The sequence below is a fragment of the Amphiura filiformis genome, unplaced genomic scaffold, assembly GCF_039555335.1.
Source record: "Amphiura filiformis unplaced genomic scaffold, Afil_fr2py scaffold_25, whole genome shotgun sequence".
NCBI classification, from domain to species: domain Eukaryota; kingdom Metazoa; phylum Echinodermata; class Ophiuroidea; order Amphilepidida; family Amphiuridae; genus Amphiura; species Amphiura filiformis.
The window spans coordinates 408,684-429,232 of NW_027305489.1; the positions used below are offsets into that span (position 1 = coordinate 408,684).

The 20,549-nt window shown below is 36.1% G+C and overlaps 1 protein-coding gene across 2 annotated transcripts in view; it reads right to left on the minus strand.

Annotated features, from left to right (window-relative positions):
* Nucleotides 1-20,549, minus strand: part of LOC140143668 (glutamine--fructose-6-phosphate aminotransferase [isomerizing] 1-like) — a 56,907-nt gene that overhangs the window by 30,313 nt on the left and 6,045 nt on the right. For both annotated transcript variants that reach the window (XM_072165486.1, XM_072165485.1), the window contains exons 2-6: nucleotides 9,704-9,811; nucleotides 7,231-7,335; nucleotides 6,523-6,648; nucleotides 5,733-5,926; nucleotides 1,260-1,410 (exon numbers count right to left, since the gene is read on the minus strand). In XM_072165486.1, coding sequence (XP_072021587.1) covers nucleotides 1,260-1,410; nucleotides 5,733-5,926; nucleotides 6,523-6,648; nucleotides 7,231-7,335; nucleotides 9,704-9,811 — 684 coding nt within the window. The remainder of the gene's footprint in view (nucleotides 1-1,259; nucleotides 1,411-5,732; nucleotides 5,927-6,522; nucleotides 6,649-7,230; nucleotides 7,336-9,703; nucleotides 9,812-20,549) is intronic.

Consider the following 20,549-nt stretch of genomic DNA (forward strand, 5'->3'; position numbering starts at 1 on the left):
AAAAAAATATCAATTTTCATTATCTGAATCATTATATTTTTGAAAAATAATACTTTGGTGTTTTGCAAAAGTTCGTTCTACAAATCATATACTTTGAAAACTTGCTTAATTTATTGTTTTTAATGAGTTATGTAAGTTTTACAAAAGTGTTGTTGTTTCAGCCCTCTTTACAACATAACTCAAGAACCACAGGACCTACAAAAGCATATCTGTGATATTTGAATTCTTCTAAACGCTTCGCTATGAATTGAGCAATGCAATTTTTGCTAAAGCTTCGCTACCATTCGCAAGATGCTGCGAACTACTTTTTGTTTTTGCTGCTTCGACCAACAATACATCGTATACCCTTAAGCCTGACCCAGCTTGGTTTTTTTTTTTCACACTACTGAAACTTATCTCATCTTGGCTGAAGGCATTACTACAACCTGGATCTTTCCCAGTGTCCCCTAATGAAAATTTGCCATTTATTTTGTATGCAGTATATTAGGGAACTTAAGGGGACTCTGGTAAGACCCCATCTACTGTAATGGTTTCCTCATAATGATGATGTGGCAGGCATGAATTTGTCATGCTGTGTTCATGGGATGTTGGGAAGTATGCCAGAGATGAAGATGAAATTTATGGTCTAAAACTGGTCACAAATTATGGAGTAATTCTTTTTTGGTGAATGATAAGTTAATTTAACTTCAAGCTTGGATTACATGATACATGTGTACTGTAAAGAATTTCAAATGAATGAAACATGCTTTGCCATTTTAAATGCACATGTAATTGCGTGCGTTTGCTGCGTCAAGTAACCTCTCTGTGGGCACTTTGTAATGGTTGAGTGGTGGGCATGTGTTTGTCTATTTGAAATTCCTACTGTGGTTTGGTGAACCTGGCTCTTGCCATAGCCAAATTTCTCATCAAGAACCATACTTCACTTATTTAGCAGCAATTGCTAATGGCATCATACAGTGTGACTTCCTCTTCTGAATTACTTAATGCTGTTAATGTTATACAAACGTTACCTCTTCCTTTCATCTTGGAATTTCGATATGTCTCAAGCAGTAGAAAATTTGCAAAAATCAAATGATTCCCACAAAATTCCTTGACAAATTCTTACCTTGTATCTGAAATGAAGGTGAGCGCATCCCAACACTTCTTAATGTACATCTTAAATAAATCAAATCAATAACAGAATGCATAAATGCTGTAAGTGCCTTTGTATATCATTACACTTACAACATTTTTGCACTAATTGAGATGTTTTCTCCTACCTCTTGGGTCTCCTGGATAGAGTATAGGAACATGATTACTAGTCAGTCTGTTCTTGGCTTTGATACCAATCAGCAGTGGGCTACCACGACGGGTTGCTACGCATTCTCCTGGGTAATGGATGCTCTTGAATGCCAATGCAAATGCTCCTTCCTGGGGTAGGTAGGCAAAATATATGAAGATGAAAAATGTGGTATACCATAAAACACCTAATAACATGCAAAATATCTAATTCTCAATCATGAGAGCATGTACCTCCCATGCGTGCTGTCACGTCAGCATACTTTTGTGGATCAACACGATCGCGCGACCAGAGACTGTAATTGGTAAATCTCAAAAGAGGTACTTGTGCTGTTAGCATGTGGCCTTTGGGTAGTACGCTCGACGCAAATATCTGTGCGTACCCAAGTTGGTCCTCATGATCGAGAATAAGATATTTTGTCTAGAGCGCCTCTCCCTAATAAGCACCCTAACAGGTTTTTAAAGGGACAACTGTCCAAGCTACCCCCTTTCAATACACTTGCATGTACAACTAAATGTTGATTTTGACTTCAGATACACTGACCTTTTGCAAATTCCCAATTTAGACTTACATTTCATCAGTTTCATAAGCACCCCCAAAAGAACCAATTAATTAAGCACTGGGTGCTAATTAATAATAATAATAATAATAATAATGGAGGGTTCTTAGTAGGCGCGCAATCTTCAAAAGAACTCAAGGCGCACAAACAATAAAGACAAACAAGTTACATATGTGAATCTGGAAAAGCACGAAGAAAAAGATGAGTTTTAAGTTGCTTTTTGAACTGCGTAGTTTAATGTAGAATTCTGGAGGCTGTTTGGAAGCGAGTTCCAAACAGCCGGGCAGCGAAATGAAAGGAGCGTTCACCAGCCGATTTTAGATTTACACAGGAGATTTCAATAATCTTTCAGTAGAAGATCAAAGTGATCGAGCTGGTTTGTACGCAGAGCGTAGCAGACAGATAAGTTGGTAAAGTATCTTCAAAGTGCCGAAAAGCAAGAACAGCTAACTTATACTGAATCCGAAATTCTAATGGCAGCCAGTGAAGCCCATATATGACGGGGTGATATGCTCATACTTCCTTTTCTTCATGATTAAACGGGCGCGCAATTTTGTATTCTTTGAAGTCTGTTAAGTTGGTCAGTGGTGATACCAGTCAAGGACGAGTTACAGAAGTCAAGACGTGATGTAATAATTGAATTGACAAGACATGATGTAGCTTTATCAGACAGATAAGGCCGAATACACTCAATACGTCTTAAAGACAAAAATGATGAACGGCAAACTTCACTGATGTGACTGGACATGGATAACGTTTGATCCAATCTCACCCCAAGGTACTTAACAGACTCCTGTATTTTGATATCAGAATTCAAAATTGTGATGGAATTACTAGCAACCTGCTTAACACGCCAAGTGGTGCCCACAATCATAACCTCGGTCTTATCTGTGTTTAGCATTAGCTTATTGCTGTCCATCCAACATAAAATGTCACTGATACATTCCTGAATTGCGATCTTAGTTACCTCAAACTTCTCAGGAGGACCACTTTGAAATACAACGGTATCATCGGCATACTTATGGAAAGAGCAATTGTGAAGATTGATGACATCTGAGAGGGATTGGGAATATAATGTAAACAAAACTGGCCCCAATACAGAGCCCTGTGGAACACCGTACAAAAGTGGGCACGGATTTGAAGTAGAACCATTAACAATGACAGATTGGAATCTTTGTGACACATATGAATGAAACCATTTAAGAACATTGCCACTGATACCGAAAGTGATTTCAAGGCGTCTAAGAAGAATTGAGTGGTCGAGCGTATCAAACGCAGCACTGAGGTCAAGGAGGGCAACGAGTGAGACAAATTTCTCATCAGAGTTTTTGAGGTCTAATACAGTACACCATTTGCTGCCTTGTGTATTATATACTGTTATTTATATACAGAGTTATATTACAGGTTGATAGTCTGAAAGGTCATTAGTCTGAAAAACAAATAACTTGGTTATAAACCCTAACCCTAAACATTGCCCTAACCTAACCTATAACCTAAGTCCAAATCCCAACATTCACCATAACCCTAATTATCTATAACCCAAAACCTAATAATAACTCTAATCCTAACATTTACACTAACCCTAACCTAACACTAACCCTAATGTTATCCCTAATGATATCCTTAATCCTAACATAACATGCCCTAGACCCTAATTTTAATAGACTTGCTTCAAGTCCTTGTGCATCCTTAGTTAGTTAATGAAAATTATATGTACATGTACATGTATGCATCCCCGGGTAGGCTTTCTCAAAAGTAGTGTCTTTCCACAGACCCTGGTCTTTATTTCCCAGAATCTAAATGAGTTATCCAAACACTATATTATAGGCCTGTGTAAAATACAGCTGTGCAATTAACTTCCATTGTTAATGAATGCCCTATAACATGCTCTGGCTTAGCTATAACTGCATAAGTTCTTCCAAGTTCATCTTTAGTTATGTTAGTGGAATACCATTGACATTAAATGTCAGTTAATTACAGTTGTTTGCTGTATTATAGCATCATCCCAGCTTATCCTACCATTACTCTTGGGCAGACTGCACTGCCAGGGGCCCCTACCATATTTACCCCCATTTCCTGTCCTTTCCTTCTAGCTAGCCATAAGGACTTGAAGGTTGGTAATTGATTACATAATACACCATGGGTGACTTTGCAAAATTTGTCCACAACATAGATCTGATCATGTGCCTAAGAATAAGCGAGCAGGACATGGCATACCACAGTAGTAATATTATGGTAAACATAGCATGTTGGCCTACTTTAGAGAAAAAGTAAGGATGAAACCTTTGTCAATGTTATAACCTTTCAGACTAATGATGGACTAGTGGACTGTTCCCACAGAGATACCTTTGTAATGGCTAATTAAGGGCATTACAATGAATACAGTACTGATGTCTATTAAATTAAGATACAAAATAATAATTGATAAAAATGGTAAATATGACATTTCCATCTGAACTCTTCATTGATTCAAAAAAGAAATGTTATGAAAATGAGGTCCAAATTGTGAAAAATTAAACTTTGATCTCTTATTATTACAGTATTGAAGGTTTAAGATCAACAGCCTCAACCCCACTTTATAATATCAAAACACAGCTTTTAACATAGGAAATGGTTCATATTTTTCTCATAATCCCAGAGAATTTTTAAGCCCGAAATATGTTCCGTTTATAATGTTATGAATGAACAAGTGATGGCCTCATCCACCATGGAAAGGGATAATTTTCCAAAAATTTTGGAGAAAAGTAAAAATTATGACAAATTTTGCCCAACATTTTGAATTTTCGTATATCGATGGTTCCAAATTTCTTGAAAAATTGGTATATTGATGGGTCCACTTTAATTCTCAGCAGCATACCTCTACCCAAACCAAAATTGAGTACCCTCCCTCCCCCAGGCATTTTGGAACATTTTTGCTTCTAATATAAAAAATGTTAAAATTTATATAACTTGACACAACATGATAAATAATCCATAATTGTCATGACATTTAGCAACATCTGGCAGGATGCAAACGATGTACCTACAAAAGCTGCACAAATTTGCACCACATGTCACTTTGAATGACCTCCATTTTAATAGTGTGTGTGTGTGTACAACATGGGGCAATCTTTTGAAGCAATTGAAATATTTATTGATTTTCAATCAACGATATAGGAAAATACACACTAATTATGTAATTATTGGTTATTATGACAAAACATTCCAAATTTGATTGCTAGCTCTCTTCCGGACTTTTGCATTTGCTTCATAGCTCTTCAGTGGAAAACTTAATAAATTACAAAAAGCTTCGTTTTTTAAATGAGGCAAAGTACAATAGGCTTGAACTGTACCAATGGTTAGAAGCCATTTAGAGCCAAATTATCAGGTACAAGCCTCAAAATTCAGGGAGGTCACATAGGCCATGACCTCCATTGCCCTAGACTTGGCCCTGATGCCCCTCATCTACAAAGCATTCTTCAGTACAACTTGCGCCCTTTGCTCATTGTTAATTTTGAGGCCTGTATCTGTTAATGCTGGTTTCATACTTTCTGCCGCTTGCCGCTGAGCGGTGTGATGCTTCATCATGCCAATTGCATTTGTCTGCAAGCGGAGCACTGCTCCAAAATCGTATTTTGTTCTCATACGTCAGAGCTGACTTGAATTCAACTCCCAGTGATGTTGCCGCTTGGACAAAGTGATGGAAAGATCAATATATATCGGCTTGCCGCTGGTCACCGCTAGCATTTCTGGTACGAATTTGCAGTGAAGCAAAATCATCTTCAGAGCGGCAAGCGGCAGGAAAGTATGAAACCAGCAATAGAAACCAGGGAACCAGCACATTTGTTGATGGCAGCTTTTATTGGGCCATCCTGAAGGCCAGTGAAGGGTAAAACTGAAGCAAAAGTGCATTACCAATTGTTGGATCACATTTTCCACCAGCTCTCTAAACGACATTTTGGCATCATCTCTGGTGTTGTACAGGTACAAGATGAGCTTGGCTATCACTTCAGTATCAGTGTCGGATTCGAATTCATGACCTTTGCTCTCCAGGAAAGTCTTGATGTCCTTGTAGTTTGTGATGATTCCATTGTGGACTACAATAAATTCTAGTGGAAAAACAAATCAAACTATAGTTGTCAAAGATCACATTACACTAATCTTGCCAAAAAAGTTGACATCACTCAATGTCTCAAACACAATGAAGTAATTCAAAATTATTCTGATATTGAGTTTGTTGCATAATTATGCTTCATTATGAATCACTTGTTTGTTGTTCATTTTATTTGATGCATAACCTTTTACATTTTAAGTAATTTGAAATATCAAGCCGGGCAAGAGGATTTCTAAGTGGACGCGCCCAACAGGCAAGTGGAAATTTTGAAATTATGTGAGGCCTGGTGATAGGTCGTATATCATTGTACAATAATTGTGCAATGTGCACATTGCACAGAAAAATATATTATGAATTCACAATTGCATTTGAAACCAACTTAAGGTAGCTGAAAATCCGGACATCACATGCCTTTCGCTGGTTTATGTATACAATTTATTCAGTGTAAGAAAAGAAACAGGGGACGATATGCCAAATATCATCAGGTTTTTCCACTGCCCTTATAAACGTTCATTGCATTACATCATACTGAATATCAAAACTCAACGTCATAGTTCACAATTTTTTCTTCTATTCATGGTAACTACTTACGGTTATTTGCATCTGACCTCTGTGGATGAGAATTAATGGCGCTGGGTACACCATGAGTAGCCCATCGAGTATGTGCAATTCCACAGTGAATATCATACTCAAGGTCTAGGTTAAGATCATCTTTACCTGTGAAAAAAGAAGTAAATAAAATGAGTATTTAGACCTTTAAACTTTTATTAGTAGTACATCCATATCAAAAGCGATGCACTTGTCGGTTGTTACATGTATATATGTTCATTTCACATATAGTTGGAATAAATACAGACTAATCTCAAGTGGAGGTCATTTCAAATCATCCCAAGTCACATGGTTAAGGAATGTTCTCTGTATTCCTAAACCATGTGATTTGGGATGATTTGAAGTGACCTCCACTTCGAGATGAGGCTGGTATTTATTCCTGGCTATTATGTGAAATGAGACACATGTACATTGTAGCAGCCGACAAGTGCATCGTTTTGATATTGATGTACACGAACTGGAATGTAAATCATTAACATACATGTTTTGCAGATAAAATCATGAAAATTTAGAACTATTTTCCTATGTACCTATGACTTCAACATTAAAAGTTACTATGTATGAGCAAAGAAGGATTAAAAAGAAAGAAATAGTTCTCGCCTCTAATTATCTTTATAAAACAAAAATAAGATAATGCAACACATGAAGGGTTGGCAGAGATCACATCACATACATCCACTAAATTCTTACTGTATATCTCCTCTTCCAGTGCCCTGACTTTCCCTCGTTTCTTGATTATCTGTGGGGGTGACTGTTTGGCATCATTGCTATCATTACCACCATCAATAGCCACACCTGTGTGTCAGAAATACAAAAAGAAAACTGTAAACACACAAAGAAATAATGAACATTGTGCTTATAAAAACAATGTGGAACTTTTTAAATATCTTTATGCATTTTTAGTAATGGCCATTATTTTTCAAAATAAAATTGCATAATTAAGAACTTATGACATAGCTCGCAGTACAGGATGTTATGCTCTGATTTCTTAAAAATAGCTAACATGTTGTTTTTTAATAATTAAGTTCAAAGGGCCTAAAACGTTTCAAGAGACTCCTTGTGGTCGATGTTACAAATTTTGCAAAGCTAGTGACTAAAAAGGAAACAAACCAGTACATTTCTAAAATAGCTTTGTTGGGCTGGTATAGCATAATGTGACACGATCTGGTCCATGGGGGCCAAAGGAGGCATTTTTGAAAATTGAGTTACTGTAATTATAACATTATTATACAGTCCAACCTGTTATCTGGACCTCTTTTATCCGGATCTCTCTGTTATCCGGCTTTGAAATCTTCACTGGAGAACATGTTTTTGATAATTTGACACCTTAATTCCATGCTCTGGATGTCTAGAATGGCATATATCTATGTTGCATAAAGCACTCAAATGCCATCTATTAGTGCTATTACCCCATGTTGAAACTATCTTTTGTTGTCCCAATTTCAGTACTTGGTCAGTCAATGCAGAATTACATTGAATTGTTAATTCACTTATCCGGATTTTTCACTTATATGGACAATGCTTGGTCCCACCATGGCCGGATAAAAGAGGTTGGACTGTACATACAATATAGCTATCATTTACTGAAAACACCAAAGGTCTAGGATACTTGGTTCTAAAGTTATGAAGTTTTTTGATGTCTATTTTCTTATGTATTTTATTGGTTTTTACTCTATATTTTTACCTTTATTTATCCCAGTTTCAAATTTGCAGCCTTTGACCCCCATGGACCAGATTGTGTCTTTAGAATTGTAGGAAAGAGCCCTTGTGGGATGACCTCAAAGAGATCATTGCTTTAATTGGCTCTTTTAAATACGTTTTGTACATGTATGTGTTTGTTTGTTTGTTTTTGCTTTGTTTTCTCTGCATTGACCAATGCTGTTGTTCCGTACTGGCATGTTGGCCATGTCCTGGGTTTTTCATGTGCTCTTTAACCTGGTTTAATATTGAACAATCATTATTTCTTTCATATCTCTTGCTGCAATATACTATAATATACATTGTAACAACTGCTTGGTTTCTATTACATATATAGCTTATCACAAAAAAGGAAATAGACTTGGAAATTGACACATTATATCAAATTTCAACATTCATATTTTTTAAATAAAATGCTTTGGGCAGTTGATAACATGAAATAATAATATGTGATTGGAAACCAAATCAATTGAAGGTAACTCACATTACGTTATTCTAGGTTAAGTTTCTGTTTTGCTTCACAACATGCTGCGGGAGAGGGGTTGACCATTCCCACAAACTTAAAATTCCATGACTTTTTCGATAATCTAACTGAATCCATACAACCCACAGCAGTCTCCAACCAACCATGCCGACTTTGTTTCCCCCCATAACTGATGGCGCGATTGTATGTGGCGGTATAGGGAGTCACGGTTCTCTGTCTCTAATTCTGTGGCGTTTAGCCAACTGGGACTATCACTGACTATCCAACCGCAACTATGCTTTATGTTGTTATTATCAAAGACAGAGATAAAAAGATTTTATCGTGTCTGACGTCATCTGTCAATCAAACTCGAGCACGGTTTGTTTACAAGTGTCTTGATGAGGACTTGCTGAACGCAGCGGTATAACCGGGCACCTTATTGTTAATTTTGCACCTTCAAACATGCAAACCATCTCAAAAGTTAGGTCTTTATAGTAGGAAACTTTCTTTTGCGAAGGCACCATGTCAACAATGCATAGAAAAGCTGCTTTTTGCCTTGTAAATGTACGTAATTTTTTGCCATTTGCTGCTATTCCTTTTCTCCGATCAGCACCAGATAGATTGTGTTCCTTTTACCCGCTATTAACCTGTGTAAACCAATCAAGGATCGTAATTGACTAGAGACATCAGACGCGATAAATTCTTTTTATCTCTGTCTTTTAATTATATGCATGTGTGGAATATCCCCCACTTTGCTGGAAAAAATTCTGTGTGTATCCACAGTTAGATAGAATGCAATAGGGGACCTCATCCTCCCCTAATAGGCCCTATGTCTAACTAATGTCTTTAGCGCCCTCTAGGGGGGTTATAATATTGTTATGTATGTAGCCCCATAGTAAAAAATGGGGATATCCCCGTTTACAGGCGTATCCTCAGTTTATCGGGATAAAGTATAAATGTATCACAGTTTCACATGTCTCACAAATGTCTCACGACACTTACCTGCGGAGTCATAGCCCCTGTATTCCAGTCGTTTGAGGCCATTGATAAGAGTCTCCAAGATAGCCTTACGTTGCTGAGGCACCAGATAGTTTATGTATGCAAATATACCTACAAAAAATCAACAAAAATTATAGTCAAAATTACAAGCTTCATTCAAACTACCACTATCTTCAATGATTTACAATTCATGATCGAGCTAAATGCTTTTCAAATAAAATTTAACAATTTTGAATCATGCTTAGAAACTGGACAAAAGTTCTTGGCACTAACACAACATTGAAAATGACAGATGGTCTTGGTGGCCTTCTCCAATTGAGGACTACATGCTATTATTGGGCATTTTGATATCCTAGCATTCTTTTTATGGTACCCGGTATATGGTTCAATAATCCATGAAAAAAGCTTAATTTCAAAAATTTCAGTTGATTTGGAGATTCGGGGAAGTTACACATCCCCCGGTTACACATGTACAAATGTATTTAGGGCTCATATTGAAATACCCTACCACGTTTTCACACAAAAAGAAGGCAGGATTCCCCTCGCTAAGTGCGTGCCTCAGGAAAGCTCGGTCATAAAACGGATGGATTATATGCATCAGTGATACACCCTGCCCAGGATTTTAACAAAAGAAGGCCAGCACAGGAAAGCTGCAGGATGGCGCACACCTTCCTGTGTAAGGGAATTTCAATATGAGCCCTTACAGTTTGATCAATATATGCTACTGTGTTGTAATTTCTGTCTGCTAACAGACAATGTCTTTGCCAAATGACTGAATCTCTAAGAAAGGTAAAATGCTCACAGACATATAGTCCTAGGTTTCCAATGGTATAAAAATCTCAACTTTTTTTGAGTAAGTGGGGTATAGGGTGAGGTTGTGGATCACAATATGTTCCTTTTAAAATTAGGGGGCCATCATTTTCTTCGGAAGGGGTCCCAAATTAACAAAAAGTCAGCATCAATAAAATTGCGACCCCCTATTTCGGCAACAAAAATTTTATGACCCCCACCGATACACCTTACCCCCTAAACAGGCTAAAATTATATTGAAATCAGTCTTTTTGAATAAAATACACTATCTGTGAACATCTTGTGACTCAAAATTTATGACCCTCTGGTATATTTGGGACCCTCCCTTCCGAAGAAAATGATAGCCCCCTTATATTTTGTGTGAAGCTATGAAAGATTGGTAGGCCTGCAATTTGTACTGATTTGAGCAATTTATATCTGGCGAAACATGGGGATGGCATCCAAAGATTTACATTTAGAAGTTTATATTATTTGACAATGCATCCTTAACAAACTCAATACCACAATTTGTTAAAGTTCTGATGCATACAAATATTAATCAGGCCAGTCTGAAACAACAGCTGTCATATGTAGAGCTTCAAAGGAACATGAATACATTGCACTCACAGCAGAAAGGGAGAAGTGGCCATTTTTATTTCTGAATACTGGGGCTAAACTTTCATCAGCTGCCCGGGGGAGGAGGGGACTCGACTTTAGTAGTGACAGGTATGTGCCTACCAGCATTCCAAAGTAGGGGTCTATCGGTACAAAACATTGTTTTAAAAAAGGGGGGTCATTGAGTACAAACAAAATGAAAAAGGGGGTCAATGGGTATAATATAGCGAAAAAGGGGCCAACCGGGGTATAAAATGTCAAAGAAAGGGTCATCAGGTAGAAAATTTTGAAATATGGGAGCAAAATTCAATTTCTTGTCCCAAATTTCAAATACAAATTTGCTGAAATAACAGAATTAAAGTTTCTGCATTATTTTGTGGCGTTTTGATGATACAATTTTAGAAAAAAAAGGCGGTCACTGGGTAGCCCGTAGCCGGACCTAAAGAAAAAGAGGGTCATCAGGTATGACTTTTTAGACTTAAAGGTTGTCAGGTATATTTGACTTCAAAAAAGGGGGCTTATTGAGTATTGACAGGCACATGTATACTGTTACTTGTTGAGCCCCCCCCCCCCAGTTAGCTGGTTTATGAAAACCCACAGAATGATTTCCTTAACCTCACTTGGAAACAATAGAAAAGTCTTTACTTTGCCTGCTGCTCTTTAAAAAAAAAAAAAAACATAGTATACATTTGTACGTACATACACATAAAAAAAATTGAAAACATGTGTCCACCTGGAATCCATTCCCATGCAATTGCAACCAACATTGTATAGCAGGATATAATTAGTGGGTGTTAATTTCTCAGTTCCAAGTATTCACACCTGTTGCATTGTTTTATTCACAGTTTCAAAGACAATTACACAATACACATGCCCCTATCAATTTAGACAATGCATTAAAAACCAGTCTCAGTTCCAAGCAGTTTTGCACCAGTTGGGGTGTTGCTTTATGAAATCATGGTTTCAAGACAATACACAATACATTTAACCCCTTGAGAACTACCTGCCTATTGGTCAAAAAAGAAGCTATCATTATCAATTTGCAACATTGTTAGAATAATTTCACCATGCAAAAAAATTGGGGTGAATTATATTTGCAAAGCTCCATTCTGATTGGTGATTAAAGTGAAGATATCACATAACTGACCAATCTGAGAGGTACTGTTCGATCAGTAGGTAGTGCTAAGTGGGTTACACATGATGTCAAAGAAGACCATACATATTGATCCCCGAGTCAAGAATATTTTTACAGGCTTTATATTTGGTTTTGAAATTACATGTACCTTCAAAAATCATTCATGAAAAATAACAACCTTTTTTCACATATTTTTATGGATTTTCAATGACCCCATATGGTACACAGATGTTGCATGTAAAATTTTGTATATATGCAAATTGTGTATTAATGCAAATGTTTGTGGACTGGAGTCTAAGCCAGGCCTTGCAGTTTAGATTTTAAAGGCAAGTGGTCAATCACTCGCTAGCATGATGCTAGGCAAGTGGTCGAATTACTCTTTAGTAATAGTATGTAGTGGTCAAATCACTATGTGACGTGTGAAAGATATACATGTGACCACATCTGGCTAGTCGGCAATAATGAAACTGAATAAGCAAAAATTGAGGAGAAAACAATAAAAACAGAAGAAAATGGACATGGTTAAGGTTACATTTACTTTGCAACCAAGTATTCAAGAGACCCAGGGATTCAATATCAGTAATTGTAGGTACTGAGCAAGTTAGTAATGGTAGTAACTCAATTGTCAAACTTTCCGACTTTAGCCCGAGTGGGTCAGATTGGGTCAGATATGAAACACTGTTGAAACTCTCTTTCTGCCTCTCTCTCTTTCCATTTTTTAATAGGAAGGCTAATTTAATCCGATAAATTAAATACACTGAAAATGCTTAAACTGTTTTAAATTGTAATCAATTTTGGGTGGTTCACAGCGAGCGATATTTAGCGTACCTATACGCTGGCAAAGTGATGCAATAATCGGATTAACTACCGTAGCAAAATGTGAAAACAATTTTTGAATACATCGGTAACATCGCAGCAGGTTGCACTCATCACCTGTGTATGTCTGCAATCCTAGATTGAATACAATACCAGTCTTTTCAAAGATACTAATCTTACAGTGCGAGGGATCCGCATGATATGGTTCAATGCAGAGGTACCGCGTGAATGTACCAGTGCAGCGCAGTATATTCAAAATACAATATTTTCCTTAAATTGACCAAAGAAGTACATTGCGGTTTCAAGGAGTGCAAACAAGCCTTCATATCACCCAGAGACTATGGTCTGTTGGATTCATTGCCACCACAGACAGCCAGCTGCAAATGACAGGCTGTTTACAGAGTTATCTACTCATAACAGATAAGCAACAAATCAAATTGATAATTTGATGTGTACATTTACCAAATGAATTTCATCATTTTGTATGTCAAAAAAACAAAACTGATGCAACTTTTAACAAGAAAAATTATTGGCCATGGACAGGGGTGGCGCCAGGGTATTTTGATATGGGGGGGGGCAAGTACAATTTTGAATGATTGTTATGGGGTGTGTGACAGCGCTGCCCGTCATGCTTGCGCTATGCAGGGGGGTGTCTGAGGGGGATGTGCCCCGTCAGAATTTGGAAAAAAAATCAAAATGAAAGCACAAATGAAGCCATTTCATGCAACATTTTCACCCTTTTGGGGGTTATAATTTATTTATTTTCCAACCGCATATTTTTATGGATTTCATTCATGGGCCCGACTTTTGGCCCGCTGGTTTTAGGCATGGGCATACTCAATTACGTTCAATTTTACCTTTCTTACCTTTTCCGATCGATGCTTTCCCAGCCCAATTTCACCTTTTCTTGAATAAAATTCCTTTCTTTTGACCATGTTTACCCATTTACCCCCATTCCTTCCATATTGTCATCCTTACACAAATGATCGGGCATTACAATTATAAAATTAGAGTGAATTTGCAAAGACCCAGTTATGCAAAGTTTAAGGCGCAACCAGTGGCATAGATTTCTTTTTGACATTGGGGGGTAGGATTGGAAAAAAATTCTAGCATAGGAAATCCAGCACCTTTTGGCAACAGAATAAGTTTATGGTACAAGTTTTACACAATTTTGACCAAAAAAAAAGAAGTTATGGACCTAAATTACTTGTTATTCAAGGTTGAAAACAAGAGATAGAAATACTGTTATTTCTTTTTTCAAAGTTGGATAAAGTTGTACATTTTAATTACTTTTGCTTCTATTGAACAGCTAGCAAATATACCGTAATGTTTGTAATAAACGCTCCCCCTCTAATAAACGCCCCCCCCTCCCATTTTTCTGTAAAAAATTGACAAAAATGCGAACATTTCCATGACATATCGTGTAGGTAAGCTTAAAACTTGCATCAGTCATGTCAGTTACGATCGCTAAATTGAATGGACAAAACCTATTATGACTCAACTCCCATCCATTTCATTGCCTAATTATGGTAGAATTTCACTAATTCCATGCACTTACAGGTGTAATTTTGTTGTATTCCCCACAAAAATATCATTTTCCGTGGGCGCCGCCATCATGTATAGTGTAAATCCCTCCTTTTAATAGGAGCACCATCGGGAAATTGAACACAATTTTTAAGCCGCTTTGTTCACTGACAATTCACTTCCAATAAACGCCCCCCTTTTGGAAAAATGCAACGCCCCGGGGCGTTTATTACAAACAATACGGTACATACCGGTATTCAATGTGTCCCTTTTTTTATTTATTTTTTTTATTTTTGGGTACCAGGATTCCCGCCCAAAAATTCAATTGGGCTATTTCATTATAAATGACACGTTCACAAAATGGCTTTTATCATATCTGGTTGATATAATTAGGGTGATAATGCAGTGTTATTAACTTAATTCTAAGTATGCCACAAACTACAAGCTACATGAGCATTTTTACAGAATTCTGTCTATTTTTTGTATAAAAAAATTGCCAAAAGGTACATTTTTAACCCAATTTTGGAGTCCCATTTCATTTTGCCCATGTATTCTGAATTAATTAATTCTTTGAAAAATTAGGTACATTCTATGGCAATGTGCTTGTTGCAATGAAAATATGATATGTGTGGAACATCATGCAAGTTGAATGGTGAAAATTGGTGCAAAATGTTAAAATTCTGTAGATTCTTGCAAAATTGGCATATTAAGTTAAATAAAAAAATGAGTGTCCTCTCCAATTCATGCCTCCATTTTTGTTAACATTAAAGAGGAAATATAAACCCTTACCCTACCTGTATAATCTGTGTTATATTACCAATTGATGGGACAGGGCACTGATTGAGGAATTCATTTATTTTACATACAGTAGACCACTTGTTCTTGATACCACAGTTCCGCGTTAAAAATTTGTCCTCTCCAGAACTGAAGTTAATTACTAATTGTTGAAATAAGAAGGGTTATATCATAGAATGTGAAATTTGTAGAGGAAGAGTGGTCTTCCTTCTACCAAGGTGGCACATGATTTGGTATTTGTTGCATTTTTGCAAGCCTGTATCCACGATTCTGTTTGCAATTTAACAAATGTCCTCTCCAGCACGATTATGTCATTTCCATGAATTGGTAAACAAACTAAAAAATAAAAATTTCAAAGAGCCAAACCTACAAGAAATTTTTGCATTTTATTGCAAATTATGCTTACAAACCACTTTAGTGTTCAAATTATTGTCCAGTTGTTGAGAACACATATGATATTATTCTGCATTGAACTTCGGTTAGCTAAAAATTGCAATATTGCAATCAACCAGAATATTAACCCTGTTTGTAGTGGATTTTAAATGCTGGGGATCTTTTATGCAATAATATTGATGCAGCTATTTCTAAAGTTAAAGTATGCTTTATTATGTGTTAAAAATGTGTCCTATCCAGAACAAATGACACAGGAGGGTCTTTTATTTTAGGTTTTCCATGACTAGTACAACAGATTGGCCGCAGAATACTCACTTATGCATCAGTGTAGCTATTGGGCAGGACAAAATGACTATTTCATGAATTTTTCATGTGAAGATAAAGTTTATCCTTAAAAATATGAAGTAATTTTGCACCATTTATCTGGATTAGTATCAATTTACTAATTGTTTTATATTGAAACTGGCATATTTAAGACACTGAAGTGTAAAGGAACATACAACAATTATTACAGACTAAATATGAATAAGTATGAACCCAATGTTGGTTACATATACTCTTTCAAAGTTGTGTATTAAATTGTTTAAAAAATGTCCCTCCAGACGGCAGCTATGTTTTACACAGCAAAAATTCAATTTAATTTTTTTAATGGTTCCTGAGGGTTTGACGCTCTAATATTTTGAGAATTATTGACACACCATCTGAACTTTGAAATGATAATGAATTTGCATGAAATAAATGAGTTTGAATTTTGACCCCTTTTGGGACTCAATGTTGTCATTTATAATGAAATAGCCCATTTACCCATTAGTTGAGAGCCCTAATCACATGTACCGTATTCATTCCAATAAGCGCCCAGGGCACTTAACAAAGTCATTTTGGGTGGGCCCTAATTTTTTTACCTCATTTACCTAATTTTTTCATAAGGGGCGATTATTTGAGACAAATTTACGTATGTTGTAAAAGGGTCTTGAGACGTTCTAGTAGCTTTTCTGATGCAGAAAATGTATTTCAAGTGTACGCAGGACTTGTAGTCTGCAGCTATTTCACTGTATCGACGTCTATCTGTCACTTCAACATTAATGGTACCCTTTAGTAAATATTGAAAATACCCTGGGTGGGCGCTTATTGGGACATGGGCGCTTATTGGAACGAATACGGTAGATATAAATGCATTTTACAAAGCATAAACCCACAAGCCTCAGCAACATGCAGAATTGGTTTGCATGAATCTAATATATTTTTAAACCTACATTTGTACCGCCCAAGACAAATAAATGGTGGAGAATTCTTGTAAGATCCTGCTGCCTGAAATGGATTAAAAGGCATATCATTGGCAAGCTATTAAATACTATGAGGACAATAAAAATGACTCCTTTTTTGAGAAAATAAGTTGTTTAAAATTGATATTCTGCAGAAACCAACTGTAAGCGGTGAGTTCCTTCGAACAAGACAGATTTGACCTAGAAACCAGTGTGATGTCATGAAATGATGAAGTGTACCAGCTTTGAGAGAATGGACTGTCAACACTCTCAATGCACAGAACATATACTGTTTATGTTTAAGGCCCTTCGCACTTGATTATTAGTTTCCTGTTAAAGATTTTGAAAAAGGGACAAGGTGACTTTTAATTATTAATTATTAATTATCATTTATTTTCTTTATTTAGATTGAACTATTACAAGCAACTATTGACTCGTTTTGACTAGAGCAGGCATTTAATTATTTCACAACAATATTTGATTTTAGAAATAAGTGAAGGTGGAGTTTACTCTTTGCTTATTCATCATTATTGTTGATATTATTAAAGTCAGAAAATGGCAAGTACATGTAGAAGTAGTTGAAAGTTATTTTAAAGGAGAAAATTAGAAACAAAAATAAAATAATGAATTATTTTCAGATTTTCAATTTTGGATGCGGGCGGTAAACAGGTGCAAAGGGCCTTTAATATCAGAAAAAACTCTGAATCAAGTATTACAAATTTGATGGTTTTTATACATGGGATAAAATCAGGCCGCTGCTATATTACCGTAGTAAATTGCGATATTAGAATTTATACATATGGGCAATTCCAAGCAAAAGTGGACATGACTAAAAAAAATGAAATTGCCAATATATATTTCTTTTAACTTTTATATTATTCCAAACAGATGCAAGGTTCAAGTTATAAACTTTTTTCGGCATTTTTCTAACATTTTGGGTTTTTTTTAAAAGTTTCTTTGGAGAGTGTATTTTAAGTGAAAAACTCCTGTTCAACTTAGATATTTTCCAAGTGGGCCTATTTTATTAAACATGGGCACTTTTCTTTTAAATTTGATACATTTTATATCTCTGAAATATGGTCTTCAAGAAACATCCAACACATTTTAAATAATCCCCACTAATTTTTTTTTCTTTCATTGCGTTTTCATAGCACTAAATATGGCGTAGCACGAGTTACCGAAAGATGCATTTTTTATGTATTTTCAAAATGTTGGCAATGTAATTGATGCCACTTATTATTTTCCTTCTACTAGTAGTGCCTTGAGTAAAAATAAGAAATTAATATACAAAACACTATCCATCACATGATAATGACCCATTAAAAACTGTAGCACGAGTTACCAGTAGCACGAGTTACCGATGTAGCACAAGTTACCATAGCCCACTTCCCCCTGTACCAGCAAAGGTAATGCAAAATCTACCACTTGGCAGCAATAGAGGATCTCCCAACTACATGAATATGCATAATATGTGACCATGGTATTGGTAACTAATTTTTTTCTTTCATTGTGTTTTCATAGCACTAATGGCGTAGCACCAGTTACCGAAATATGCATTTTTTTATATATTTTCAAAATGTTGGCAATTTAATTGATGCCACTTATTATTTTCCTTCTACTACTAGTAGTGCCTTGAGTAAAAATAAGAAATTAATATACAAAACACTATCCATCACATAATAATGACCCATTAAAAACTGTAGCACGAGTTACCAGTAGCACGAGTTACCGATGTAGCACGAGTTACCATAGCCCACTTCCCCTGTACCAGCAAAGGTAATGCAAAATCTACCACTTGGCAACAATAGAGGATCTCCCAACTACATGAATATGCATTTATATCTGACCATGATATTGGTAACAGCTTTCTAGCAGCAGTGTAGCCAGTGTGGGGGGAGGGGCAGCCTGCCCCATGACAAACTAGAATTATGCAGTTCGTAATTAAGGTGCCCATACACACACACACAAAGTGTGTAAATAACAAAGGTTTGTAAATAAAAAATAATATGCAATGCAAATAAGCTCATTAATATTCATAAATATGCAAATAACATGACACAAAATTATACAGCACATCAGGCCACCATATCCAACCAAACCAAGTTTGATATAAAATTGGACGGATTGAGTGTGATACCTGAATTTATCGAAATCGAGTTAGAGAGTTTTCAAATATCATGCGAGACAAAGTCGAAGCGTGATATTTGAAAACTCTAGCGAGACTGATAAATTCAGGTATCATGCTAAATTATCCGTCTCAATTTTATCATTATTATGTCTTCAGAATCTTTTTTTGGTCAATAACATGATTTTTAGTAAAAAAACATGATTTTTGGTCAAAAATGTGATTTTTGGACAAAAATGTGATTTTTTGTCAAAATTTGATTTTTGGTCAAAATTTGATTTTTGGTCAAAAATGTGATTTTTGGTCAAAAATGTGATTTTTGGTCATGGCTTGTCACATTTACAAAAAAAAATCACACCAAAAGAGACTTTTGCACATAAAGTATATGAACTATGCACTCTATGAAGAGGCTACAGATATGAAAAAACCCTGTAGCTCCAGGTGACCGATACACAAATTTATCAGACAGCCAGGTTATGTACAAAGGTATAGGATGCAAGATTCTGAAGATATAATAATTGAAGTTGATTGGTTATTGTGTTTATAATGCTGCAAAGTGGATTAATGAAAATGTAGGCAAAATTTGTAAATAAGCTCATTAATATTCATAAATATGCAAATAACATAACACAAAACTACACAGCACATCAAGCCACCATTCTATCACCATACCGGTACCAAGTTTGTAGTTATTGTGTTGGAGCTGTACAGTGGATTAATGAATTTGCTTCCGCCCGGACAGCCAAACAAAGAAAGAAACAAACAAACAACCAGGCAACCACACATGTGTGGGGGCCAAACATTAAAGAGAAAAGTGACCTCCTGTTGCAGGAAAATTAAAGTAAAAATATGGAAGGCAAAGATAGAGATAAGATTCAAGGAGCCAGTTTCCACCCCGATCATGTGCCAAAATAGTGTAAATTTCTTTATACCAAATTTTTGCACACACCAATAAAGTCCTTTTTTTTAAGCTCAAAGACTTAACATTGTACAGTCTCTCTAAAAAAACATGCTATTTAGCATATATCCCACTATCAATACCTGGTCAAAATGATGCAACCAAAATTTTAGCCCTCCACCCCTAGGATCTAGCCTAAGAACCAATCAATTAATATGGGTCTCATGGAAGAACAGAGGATACCTTGAAACATCCACTGAATGAGTAACTGAGGCAAAAGAAGAAATAAAACGAACAAACAAAATAGATACTGGAAATCCTGAGATTAACAGCCACAGTGACATTGTTGATACTGAGATTTGTGTAGTTCTGAGATTTGTATTGGAAATTGGTTTAAATGTTGTTGAGTGTAATGAGGCTCATTTTCCAGCTTAGTGAAGTGATTGAAATCGGGCAAACTGTAGAGTATTTGCACCAAGCAGGAAATGGTCTCAACC